Raw genomic sequence first — 11,516 nt, 5'->3', positions numbered from 1 at the left:
CAATCAGCAAGAACATAAAGTCATTAAAATTCTTTCTAAATCCTAAACCAATACCTCCCCCTAATAAATGACAAGTCAAAAGCACCTCCTCGGACGAATCGCAAGACTGGTCTTGTCCCCCTTTTGAGTTTCCCGGGAAACTTCCTCCTCTCTAAATCTCTCTACAGTTTCTCAATTTCTTGCTTCTGCTCTCACGCATAGCAATCATACCCAATCCTATTTGCATATTACTACTACTCACCAACAACAATACATGTCCCATAAAGTTTTATCCTTTTTTTAACTTCATGATCTAAAAAAAAATAAAGTTGACGCCTTTTTCTTGCCTTCTTCTACTTTTCCCCATCTTATTCTTCTTCTTCTTCAGATGTAAGCAATGTTGTTTCCGGTTTCTCCTCATCCTTTGCTAAATCTTTTGTAAAGTTCTGTGCTTTTTTTTTGGTATTCTTCTATTTGTGAAAGAGGGAAACAAATTCAGTGATTTAGGGTTTTTGAATTCAGAAAACAAAAACAAAAAGTTTCCTTTTTTTAATTTTGGATTTGATGGAATCCAAAAATTACTCAGGGGTGGTCAACGGTTACGAGTGTTACGATGTGAGTTTCTTACCAAATCAGATTCCTGATCTTGGTTTCGGTGTTCCTTCTTCTAGCGATTTCGATCTTCGTATTGATCAATATCACCACCAACAACCTTCCTCGATTTGGGTTCCTCCTTCATCTTCACAAGATGATCAATACTCTCCTCCTGCTGATGAGATTGATTCTGAAAACACCCTTTTGAAATATGTAAACCAGCTTCTCATGGAAGAGAGTATCGCTGAGAATCAATCTATGTTCTACGATTCATTGGCTCTGCGACAGACTGAAGAAATGCTGCAGCAAGTGATCAACGACTCCCAAACTCAGCCTCATCTTCCTAACTCTGTTACTACTAGTAGTAGTAGTAGTAGTAATAGTAGTGGTGATTACTGGAACAGTAGTAACAGCAATTCTAGTGTCAGCAATGAAACAGCCGCTAACTCTACTACAGAGACTGAAGTGTTGTATGATAACCATCTTGTTGATTCCGGTGTTGTGTCGGATCCAAGGTCAAGCGTGTTGCAATTCGGACAACCGGCGAACGAGGTTCTTGTCAGGTGTATGTTTAGTGATGCAGATTCTGTTATGCAGTTTAAGAGAGGGCTAGAGGAAGCTAGCAAGTTTCTTCCTAATACTGATCAATGGATCTTTAATCTTGATCCGGAGAAAGAAAGAGTTGTTCCGGTGAAGGAAGAGAAAGATTGGTCCGGTATCTCTAGAACTAGGAAGAGTCATCACGCGCGGGAGGAAGAAGAAGATGATCTAGAGGAAACGAGGAGTAGTAAGCAGTACGCAGTGAATGTGGAAGACGGGAAACTAACAGAAATGTTTGATAAGGTTTTGCTTCTTGATGGCGAATGTGATCCGCAGATTAAAGAAGATGGCGAGAATGGTTCAAACAAGGTACTTCAGGCTAAGAGAGGAACCGGCCGGGGTAAAAAGAAGAGTCAAGCGGTTGATTTCCGCACACTACTAACGCTATGTGCACAGTCCGTTTCAGCAGGGGATAAGATTACAGCAGATGATTTGCTTAGGCAGATAAGGAAACAGAGTTCACCTCTTGGTGATGCATCGCAGAGACTAGCTCATTTCTTTGCTAATGCGCTTGAGGCTCGTCTTCAAGGAAGCTCCGGGAATACGATCCAGAGTTATTACGATTCTATTACCTCCAAGAAACGAATAGCAGCACAGATTCTTAAATCTTACCATGTATTCTTGTCTGCATCTCCGTTTATGACTTTGATATATTTCTTCTCTAACAAGATGATACTTGATGCTGCCAAGGGTGCTTCGGTTCTTCATATAATCGATTTCGGGATCCTTTACGGTTTCCAGTGGCCCATGTTTATACAGCACTTGTCAAATAACAAAACCGGGCTACGGAAGCTACGGATTACGGGCATTGAGCTTCCTCAACACGGGTTTCGTCCAACCGAGAGAATACAGGATACGGGTCGAAGACTTACGGAGTATTGCAAACGGTTTGGTATTCCGTTTGAATACAATGCTATTGCGTCTAAGAACTGGGAAACAATCCGGATAGAGGAGTTCAAGATCCGACCAAACGAGGTTCTTGCGGTTAATACAGTTCTCAGGTTCAAGAACCTCCGAGACGCGACTCCAGGGGAGGAGGATTGTCCGAGGGATGGATTCTTAAAACTAATCAGAGACATGAACCCAAACGTTTTCCTCAGCTCGACGATTAACGGATCTTTCAACGCTCCATTCTTCACCACACGGTTCAAAGAAGCTCTGTTTCACTACTCGGCGCTCTTTGACTTGTTTGGTGCGACTCTGTCGCGAGAAAACCCGGAGAGGATACATTTCGAAGGGGAGTTTTACGGGAGAGAAGTGATGAATGTGATAGCTTGTGAAGGTATAGATAGAGTCGAGAGACCGGAGACTTACAAGCAATGGCAAGTGAGGATGATTAGGGCTGGTTTTAAGCAAAAGCCTGTCAAGGCAGAGCTTGTGGAGTCGTTTAGGGAGAAAATGAAGAAATGGGGTTATCATAAAGACTTTGTCCTTGACGAAGATAGTAACTGGTTCTTACAAGGTTGGAAAGGTCGCATCCTATTCTCTTCTTCTTGTTGGGTCCCTTCTTAGCTTTTGTGTTTTTCTTCTTAAAGACTGTCATGTAGTCCCAAGTTCTGTTTTATTTTTCTTCTGGAGGCAGAGCTTGTGGACTTGTTTTGTGGACTTGATTTTCTTTACTTTTGCTGTATACAGTACGATGACACTCTCTACTACTGTGATTAAAGCTGAACACTTAACAGAGTAATCATTTTCATTACTGGAATATTCCAATGTTGATGATTCTCTGAACAGAGCAAATTGATAGAGCTAAATAAAATTGATACTTTTCCAGAAAGAACAATCCCTCCAGTCACGGAAGATTCAGAAGCGTGTGTTTCGTTATTGCTGGCTTGGATTAAATTTACAATGAGTAGTAGTATTAACTTTGGGTGTCTCCAAAACGTCTACGTTGGAACCACCTGTGGCTCAAGCGGTGGAACTCCATCATCCTCCACAGGCTTCACCGTCACAGACTCCTTCTGGCTCTCCTTCTCCGTCTCTTCAAATCCAGATTTAAACCTGTCGTAATTCGTTGTCTCACCAGACTTAAACGGACGCTCACCCAAAACTTTAGCGAGATCATCCTGATGCAAAACTTCCTTCTCTAGCAAGAGCTCAGCGATCTGAGCCACTTGCTCTTTGTGTTCCTCGATCAGCTCAACAGTTCGCTTGTAAGCTTTGCCAACCCATTCTCGGACCTCTTCGTCTATCATTGCACCGGTTCTGTTGCTGTACGGTTTTGAGAACTCGTCTTCCCGTTGCGGGAACGAAAGCAATCCAATCTTGTCGCTGAATCCGTACACGGCCACTTGCGCGTATGTCATCTTGGTCACCTTCTCAAGATCGTTCTGAGCCCCCGTCGATATTCTTCCTATCAATACCTGAAATCAAGACCCACCAAAAAACAGGATTCACAGCTTGAAAAACATATTACAGAAGCTTTATGACCTGAAACGGTAATGAGAGTTCTTGACTGCTATACCAGGATATCAAAAAGAGAGTTTTAAGCTTTGCTTATTGCTTTGCGTATGACTTTTTGCAATAAAGAGAGCATTTTGGGACATATCCCTATATTTGATCCTTCACTCATAACACTTTCAGTTTCACAACCAAAAGGAGGAGTTGGACGTTGATAGATTTACCTGTTCAGCTGCCCTGCCACCGAGAGTCATGCAAGTCATGTCGAAGAGTTGTTCTTTGGTCATGAGCAAGTTTTCATTTGGAACGTACTGGGCAAACCCGAGTGCTGCTGTGCCACGAGGAACAATAGTCACTTTCAGTAATGGTTCAGCATGTTCCAGGAACCACCCAGCAACAGCGTGGCCAGATTCATGATATGCAACTGTACGCCTTTCCAGTTTGCTTATTACCTGTGGCCATGAAACCACCCAAAACGATTATAGGAACAATCAGGTTTCCATTGGGAAAAACAAGATGCAATCTTTAGCTGATAGTGATACTTCACCAATTTGTTGGGTTTCAAATTTGAGATCTATCCTAGACTCCTATCGAGGAGGCTCCAATATAACCGAAAATGAACCGAAAATGAAGTATCAGATATAAACAGTAGAACTTTGTTGAGAAGGCGAAAGCACATACCCGGTTTTTCTTCTCCAGACCTCCAATAACACGATCGATTGCAGAGTCAAAGTGCGCCATAGTAACTGTTGCTCCTTCATGTCTGGCAGCAATAAGAGCAGCCTCATTACAGACATTCGCAATGTCGGCTCCAGCAAATCCGGGAGTGAGAGCTGCAAGCCTCTGCGAGTAATATGAGGGCTCGTGATCGAGTTTGATCTTTTTCAGGTATATCTGGAATATCTGATCACGGCCTTTAATATCAGGTTTATCTATGGTTATCTGACGATCAAACCGGCCAGGCCGTAATAAAGCTTTATCAAGAATATCTGGCCTGTTAGTTCCAGCAAGGACGACAACTCCAGCGGTAGTACCAAATCCATCCATTTCAACTAGCAGCTGATTAAGTGTGCTTTCACGCTCATCATTTCCACCTGAGAAACCTCCACGTCCTCTCGCACGGCCAATTGCATCGATCTCATCAATAAATATAATGCTAGGTGCACATTGTCTAGCCTCTTGAAACAAGTTTCTCACTCTGGAAGGTCCAACACCAACAAACATTTCCATGAAATCTGAACCAGATATAGACAGAAACGGCACAGCTGATTCCCCTGCAGTAGCTTTTGCTAGAAGGGTCTTTCCAGTCCCTGGTGGGCCAACTAAAAGCGCACCTTTTGGAATTTTAGCTCCCAACTCTTCATACTTCTTTGGGTTTTGAAGGAAATGCACAAATTCCATAATTTCTTGTTTAGCCTCCTCGCATCCCGCAACATCTTTAAAATATATCTGGCAAAAACCAAAAAAGTATCAATTGTAAATTCCAATAGCATCATGAATGGGAAATGAGGGTGGTAATTCCATTCTGATTGAAATGCTAACCTTATTCTTGGAATTTTTATCTGCTCTAGTTATTTGAGCTTTCCCTATATTGAAAATTCCACGGCCACCCTTCCCACCAGGTCCGCCTACACCTCCCAGTCCATCTTGCATCCGTCTTGCCCCGAAAACTAGCGTACCTAAGAGAAGTAAAGTCGGTGCAAACCTCAACAGTTCCTGGTACCATATCATTTCAGAGACGTAGGTGACAGGAACAAAGTCATGCGAATTGACGCCTATCGCTTCTTGGGCCTCCTCGAGTTTCTCCTCAAATGATTCAACACTACCAATATTAAAGTAGTACTTATACTGACCACTACGTCCTTTAGCAGGAACTCCATTACCAGGACCTTGAACAACTTCTTCAGTTTGGGTTTTTGGTGAACTCCTCACATATACTTTCGCAACTGACTTATTAGAAACATATATGTGATCCACTAGACCAGGTTCAAGAAGCTTGTTTTTGAACTCCTGGAAACTAATCTGAACCAACAGATATACACGGATAATTAGTTAATATATCTCATGTCCATATCTGCAATTACATAGATAGCATAATATAGATAAATAGATCCAGAATAAACAAAGTTTAGTTAAACATGCTTGCCTGTTGCTGGTCTCGGGAACCAAGCGAGAAAGTAGAAAGGATAAAAGCAATGGCCATCAGAGGAATTAACATATTTTGGAATTCTATCGTGAACATGTCCCCAACATTTTCATTTTCGGTTTTTTTCGAACCCTCTGCATTGCAACAAACACATATCGAATTACTAAAAGCTTCAAACAGAAAATTTCAAAATAGTTTCATGACAACCTACATATTTCCTCCATACTATATATGTAATTCAAAACATTAGTACACTGATGAATTCTCAATAGCACAACTGCGAGTACCGTAGGTAATTTGGTCAGCAAAGTTATAACCTATCAATAACCTTGCTGGTCAAACATCTTCACTTAGTAAAGCCTACAATTTTCTGATAATATGATTCCCCAAGCTCCCCAATAGTCTAATTTATTTTGCATATCACAAAACGGAGTCGAAATCCAAAGTTAATAAGGGAATGTCACACGAACCTTCACCTCTGGATTCGGATTTCTGCTCATTCTTGGGTGCTTGCTTTCTATCTTTTGGATAGTAGTTCTCGAAATCTGCACAAAAAAAGCCATTCATGAGAATCCAAAAACAAAAAGGGCACCAATTTATCACTCATATTGATATGAACAAACTAATTTGATTCCGTATGAAAATTAAGGGTTTTGAATGCATACTCTTCTTCTTTGGGGTTTGGCTAGAAAAGAACCGACGCAATCTAGGGTTAGCGAAAACGCGGCTTAAATCACCACCAGCATCAAGCCCCTTGCGAGCAGCTAAAGAAGCAAAGTGCCGCCTCAGAAACCCTAATCCACCGCTTACCTGATTAGCCGCCGCCTCTAGATTCGGCGGCGCTCGAAGCCTCCCTTCGCTTAAAATCGCCGATCTCACACCACCTCCGTACACCAATCCCTAATTTCACCAGGATTTTTTTTTATAAAAAAAAAAAAAAAAAAATAGGAATTTAAAAACACACAAGATTAACAACAAGCATCTGGGGAAAAGTATCACATTCAAACGAACCTTGGAACGAGAGGAACGAGCGATGGAGGAACCGAGCTTGGAGAATATCATTGTCGAAGAATCAAGACGAAGAAAACTGAGATCGCATAATAGATAGAGAAACCGAAATCGGAGATTTTAATTCAAAACCCCAACGGAGAAAGATAGCAGCTTTCGATTTCAGATAGAGCAAAAAGGAGTGAAATTTACAGAAGTGATGAAGATGCGCTGCGGCAATTGAAAGAAACCAAAGAACCCAGAACGAAAAAATTGTGATTTTATTATTGTGGTTTGTTGTTGACAGAGCAATTTTATGTGACAACTTTGAGCTGCTTGGGTACCACGACATCAACGCGTTCCAGACTCCAACATATGTTTATTTCAACCGGTTTGGTCTCTAACCCAACCGGTTCTTGGCTTTCCAAATCTCCCTAAGCGTCGTGGTTCGGTATTTGAGTGGTAAACTTAGGGCCCTTGTTGAGATAAATGGGCCTGGTTTCCAAGTAAACCCACATTATAAACGAGTGTGTGTGTATGTATGTGTGGCAACTTGTTACTACCTGAACATACTTACGCTTTAGCACGTGGCAGTACGTTACTCCACGTGTCAGTTTCTACACCGCAAGCATTTAGCAACTTCCAGAACAAGCTACGCGCACTTCCAAAACTAGCTAGCTTGTGTAATAAAGAAGCAATCGCCATTGACTTGAGACGCTTAATTAGGAAAGATAGCGAGAGAAAAATGGATAACTACGACGGAGACACGGTGACCGTTGAGGACGACTACAACATGGGATGCACAACGCCGACAGGTGATGACTGCCGGATACCAGCATATCCACCGTGTCCGCCTCCGGTGAGAAGGAAGAGGTCGGTACACTTTGGGAAAAGGAAGGAACCGCCGAAGAACGGATACTTTCAGCCGCCGGATCTAGACTTGTTCTTCTCGGTGGTGGCAGCCTCTAAACGACAACCTAGCTGCGCTTAGATTGCGAATCATCTTTTGACTTAGTATTATTATAATTATATGCTAGCTATATATCGTCCCGTTCCTGGTTTGATTTTGTAAATAGGCGCGGGTTTGATTAAATGTTATGTATGCGTATTATGCACCACGTCATAGAAGCATAGGCTTGACGATTCACATTAAGTGGTTCAGCTTCTTTTTTTTTTTTTTTTTTTTTTGTGTGGTGTATAGTGATGTAGGATACGCAAAACAATGTTTCTATGAACTTCTTGTTATTGCTATTGCTATATAAGTATTTGCCTTTTTTGGTATTTTTTTCCCCTTGTTAAAGTATGAAGTATACACGGTGTTTGTATTATTATCTGTAGTTACAGACGCATCTCGAATTTTTATAAACCTTTTTCGGATAAATTGGAAGCGATGTCCTATGTGGTTGTATGGCACAAGTTGCACAACGTAAGAGGGAATGAATATTTCGAGTCTTGCTGCTTTAATGTTGTATACAGTATTAATCTAGTCCAAGGGCCATGACTAATTCAAGATGATGTTAATAACGATGAGAATATGCTTGGACCACCAAGATCAGAGGATCACGGATCTTTCGTTACCTCTATATCTCGATTCTTTCTTACTTTGATCCGTACGTGTGTAGAAATCAGGGTGACAAAAACATTAAAAACCCTTCTAAGTTCAAAATTCTATCTGAACCGTGTGGGTTTTTGGAGTCTCTAACCAGTTTTAATTCAGGTTGTTTTAGTTTAGCTATTAGAATCTGCAATTTTACATAGGTTTGAGTTATTTATTTAGAAATTTAATCCAACTTATTTACTGAAAAATCTTTTAAAAACCGGTTCCCGTCATGGCGGGCGAGGAGTGCGACGGTACATAATTCAATAATATTCAGTGATAGAATTGGGGTAAAAACATTTTGATGAACTTCGGGTGTTATAATATTTTCCATTATCAAACCTGAAAGAAATCTCACCTTTAAACTTTCTTGTTGTCCTTTTTAAAAATAAAGTTCAACCCCTTTAACACTGTAAACTTTGATTCCCCCCCCCCCCCCCCTCTGTTTCATTTAATAGATTTTTAGGTTAAATAAAAGCAACAAAAAAAAAATAGAAACCATAAATGTTTATTACACTACATATAATATTTACATATTATATAAAATTAATAAAAATTATTTTAAGCAATAGAAAAATACTACTGAATATAAATAGTCATAAATATATTGAGTCAGAGGAATAGCCGGCGAAGTATTAAATTTCCCGAACAAAGCTAAAAACAAAACAAAAACAAATACTACTAACCAGTCAACCACACACAGCTAGCAGGTACTGAACCAGTTAAACCCCGAACTAATCAAAACCAAGAGGACCTGCAAGCTTTGGAAAGTTACAAAATTTAAGGGTTATGAATCTTATGATTGTTTTAACTTCTTCTTTTTTTTGTCTGAAAAAGGGTTTATGATTGTTTAATTTGAGAGAATATAAAAAGAAGAAAAATTAAACAGCATCTGATCGCACATGTTATCATCATAAAAGCTTATAAACACGAAAATCTAGTTTCACATTATAATCCGAAGATGAAACAATGTGTAGTGCATAAATCATGATTATCTGATTTCTGATTTAACATGGTTAAGATCACTTAATATGGGTATATAAATCTTAATATTTGTTTCGTTTTCTTATTTAACATTTTTTTTTTTTGCTAACTTCTTACTAAACAGATTTTCTGTAACACAACATCGTATACTGTACGTTTGTGACTTTGAAGGACGAACAAACATGAACGTTCACCAATTGAGAAATGGTAGAAGGACGTACAACGCAATGCTAATATATAGTACTAATATACTGTGATTAGTGGAGTGAGTTAATTTCGAGAAAGCCAGACTTTTTTTTTGAAAACAGAAGTGAGAAAAAAACATGTGGAATATTATTAGACCAAAGCTGTCTACTCTTGGTCCCGATTTCAAAATTATTTATCGTAAGGAACACTTTACCCCCGTCCCTCTCTGCTCCTTTCTCTCCAAACACTCCCCAAATGATACACTTACACACAATTTTTTTTTTTTTAATGTTTTCAGTTTTTGAAAACTTGTATAATTGTAGACCACTGATTCATTATATATAATTCGAGAGACAAGTCCGCGCCTAGATTTTAGACGTTTCTAGACAAATTACAAACCATGTCTCTTATTTTAACATCAACGCACTGTACCAACGATAGATAATTGTGTTGTAGAATTTTCCATTTAGAAGAAAGTTCAACTTCGTCTAATTAAAAGATGTCATTTGGAAGTAGTTTTATTCAAAGTACAGTGGAATGAATACTTGAGTCTCCTTCTCTAGTCGATCGATAATAATATTTTTTTTCATTTGGACTCGTACATATATATAGCCGTCGGCATGAAAAAAAAAAAATCTTGCATTTTTGTGGAAGCTTTACTCTTAAACCAACCAATTTTAGAAATAGTGTTCCTCTACAAATTTTATTGTGGTTCCTGTCCCACTGTCAGTTTTATTTATAAGTACAATTTATTGTGTTCTCTCTCTCTCTTTCATGTGACAGATGATTTATATTAACAACGCCTTAAAACGTAATTCTATGTGCTAATGTGCATATCAAATATCAATATGCGATGATACCCACGTCTTACAGAAGGTAATCAAATTAAGATATAAAAAATAGAATACTGGTAAACAAATATTCATAAATACAAATGGACTGCAATATTGTACTATAAAAAAGAAAGATTAATTAAGAACGAAACCTAATTAAAAGCTTTATTGAAAACTTAAAACTCAAAAAGATATATAGAACGTTGTTAAGAATATACCAAAATAAACATGAAAATGCTTCGCTGTCTGTCATAATTTTTTTTGTTTTATACAACTACGTTCAACTTTTGTTTTGTTTTTCCTAGTACTATGATTTTGTACAATCATGACTGCTTTGAAAAAGTTTAATTAGGTGTAAAATTTTGTGCAGGAGTTCCACAAGTTAACTTAATCCAAATTTGTTATATAAAAAAAAAAAATACTAGTAGTTGCACATTACCCGAATTATACGATTTAATTTAACTAATTCAATATTTCAGCTCATTCTTAGTTATATATTGGAAGCACTGACTATATATTAGACATAAGCAAGAGACACTATCCCTCTCTTTGCTTCCATTTCTCTCTCTCCCTCTTTCTAGATCACTATCTTTCCTTCTAAGCTCAATCACCACAAACTCACAATCAAACGAAAAGTAAAAAAAAAAACAAAGAGCCCTTCATCAGAGTCGTCAGAAGCTCTCTTTTCTATTTCCATAACTCTTCTGCAAACACACAGAGTCACAGAGACATGGACGAGAAGTGGAAGCTGTCGAAAAAAGATGCATTAGCTGCGTCGTGTTCATCTTCTTCAACTTCATCTAAATCCAAGTTCTCTAGAAGCTACTCAACGAGTGCCTCCTCCTCAAAAGCTCCTGCATTCGTACGGAGCTCATCCACCAAATGCTCAGTCCCTTCTTCTTCTTCTTCGTCTTCAATGTCCAGAAGCTCTTCGAAAAAAGAGAAAGGGTCATCTTCCATAACTCAAAAGTACAGTAGCTTGGCCAAAGAACAGAAGGGAAGGTTTTACATCATGAGAAGGTGTGTGGCTATGCTTGTCTGTTGGCATAAACATGATTCCTAGGTAGATAGATAGATCTCACGCATTTTTTTTTTTAAATGATTAGATCAGTTTGATTCTCTACTACTCTAAGTTGCTGCAAGTTTCCATACTAGTACATTGTAAGAAGAGATTCTTTTTTTGATAATATATTACTATTAATTTTGATAA

General features: G+C 38.9%; 3 protein-coding genes across 6 annotated transcripts; 2 read left to right on the top strand and 1 right to left on the bottom strand.

Moving 5' to 3' along the window:
- The first annotated feature begins 543 nt into the window (after nt 1-543).
- Nucleotides 544-2,950, top strand: LOC147946529 (scarecrow-like protein 31). The gene has a single exon (XM_087508085.1). It carries the CDS (start codon nt 544-546, stop codon nt 2,683-2,685), a length of 2,142 nt encoding a protein of 713 aa, XP_087364211.1. The 3' UTR covers nt 2,686-2,950.
- Nucleotides 2,849-7,938, bottom strand: LOC104765515 (ATP-dependent zinc metalloprotease FTSH 10, mitochondrial). 4 transcript variants are annotated; one of them, XM_087508080.1, is made up of 8 exons: nt 6,731-7,938; nt 6,385-6,619; nt 6,190-6,264; nt 5,720-5,853; nt 5,116-5,595; nt 4,255-5,022; nt 3,798-4,025; nt 2,849-3,536 (listed from the first exon to the last, which is right to left on the bottom strand). In XM_087508080.1, exons 1-8 carry the CDS (start codon nt 6,779-6,781, stop codon nt 3,060-3,062), a joined length of 2,448 nt encoding a protein of 815 aa, XP_087364206.1. In that variant the 5' UTR covers nt 6,782-7,938; the 3' UTR covers nt 2,849-3,059. The 4 variants fall into 4 exon arrangements, with proteins under 4 accessions (XP_087364206.1, XP_087364208.1, XP_087364207.1 ...); XM_087508082.1 differs by having other exon boundaries at nt 2,849-3,526; nt 6,731-7,719; XM_087508081.1 differs by having other exon boundaries at nt 6,196-6,264; nt 6,731-7,059.
- Nucleotides 7,939-10,737: 2,799 nt separating this feature from the next.
- Nucleotides 10,738-11,516, top strand: LOC104765495 (small polypeptide DEVIL 9). Its single transcript, XM_010489218.3, has one exon. The coding sequence runs from the start codon at nt 11,037-11,039 to the stop codon at nt 11,367-11,369; it is 333 nt and encodes a 110-aa protein (XP_010487520.1). The 5' UTR covers nt 10,738-11,036; the 3' UTR covers nt 11,370-11,516.

This window comes from Camelina sativa, chromosome 3 (genome assembly GCF_030686135.1).
Source record: "Camelina sativa cultivar CO46 ecotype springtype chromosome 3, ASM3068613v1".
Classification (NCBI taxonomy): Eukaryota; Viridiplantae; Streptophyta; class Magnoliopsida; order Brassicales; family Brassicaceae; genus Camelina; species Camelina sativa.
Note: the sequence above shows the minus strand (reverse complement) of the source record. Positions and strands in the feature narration are given on the sequence as shown.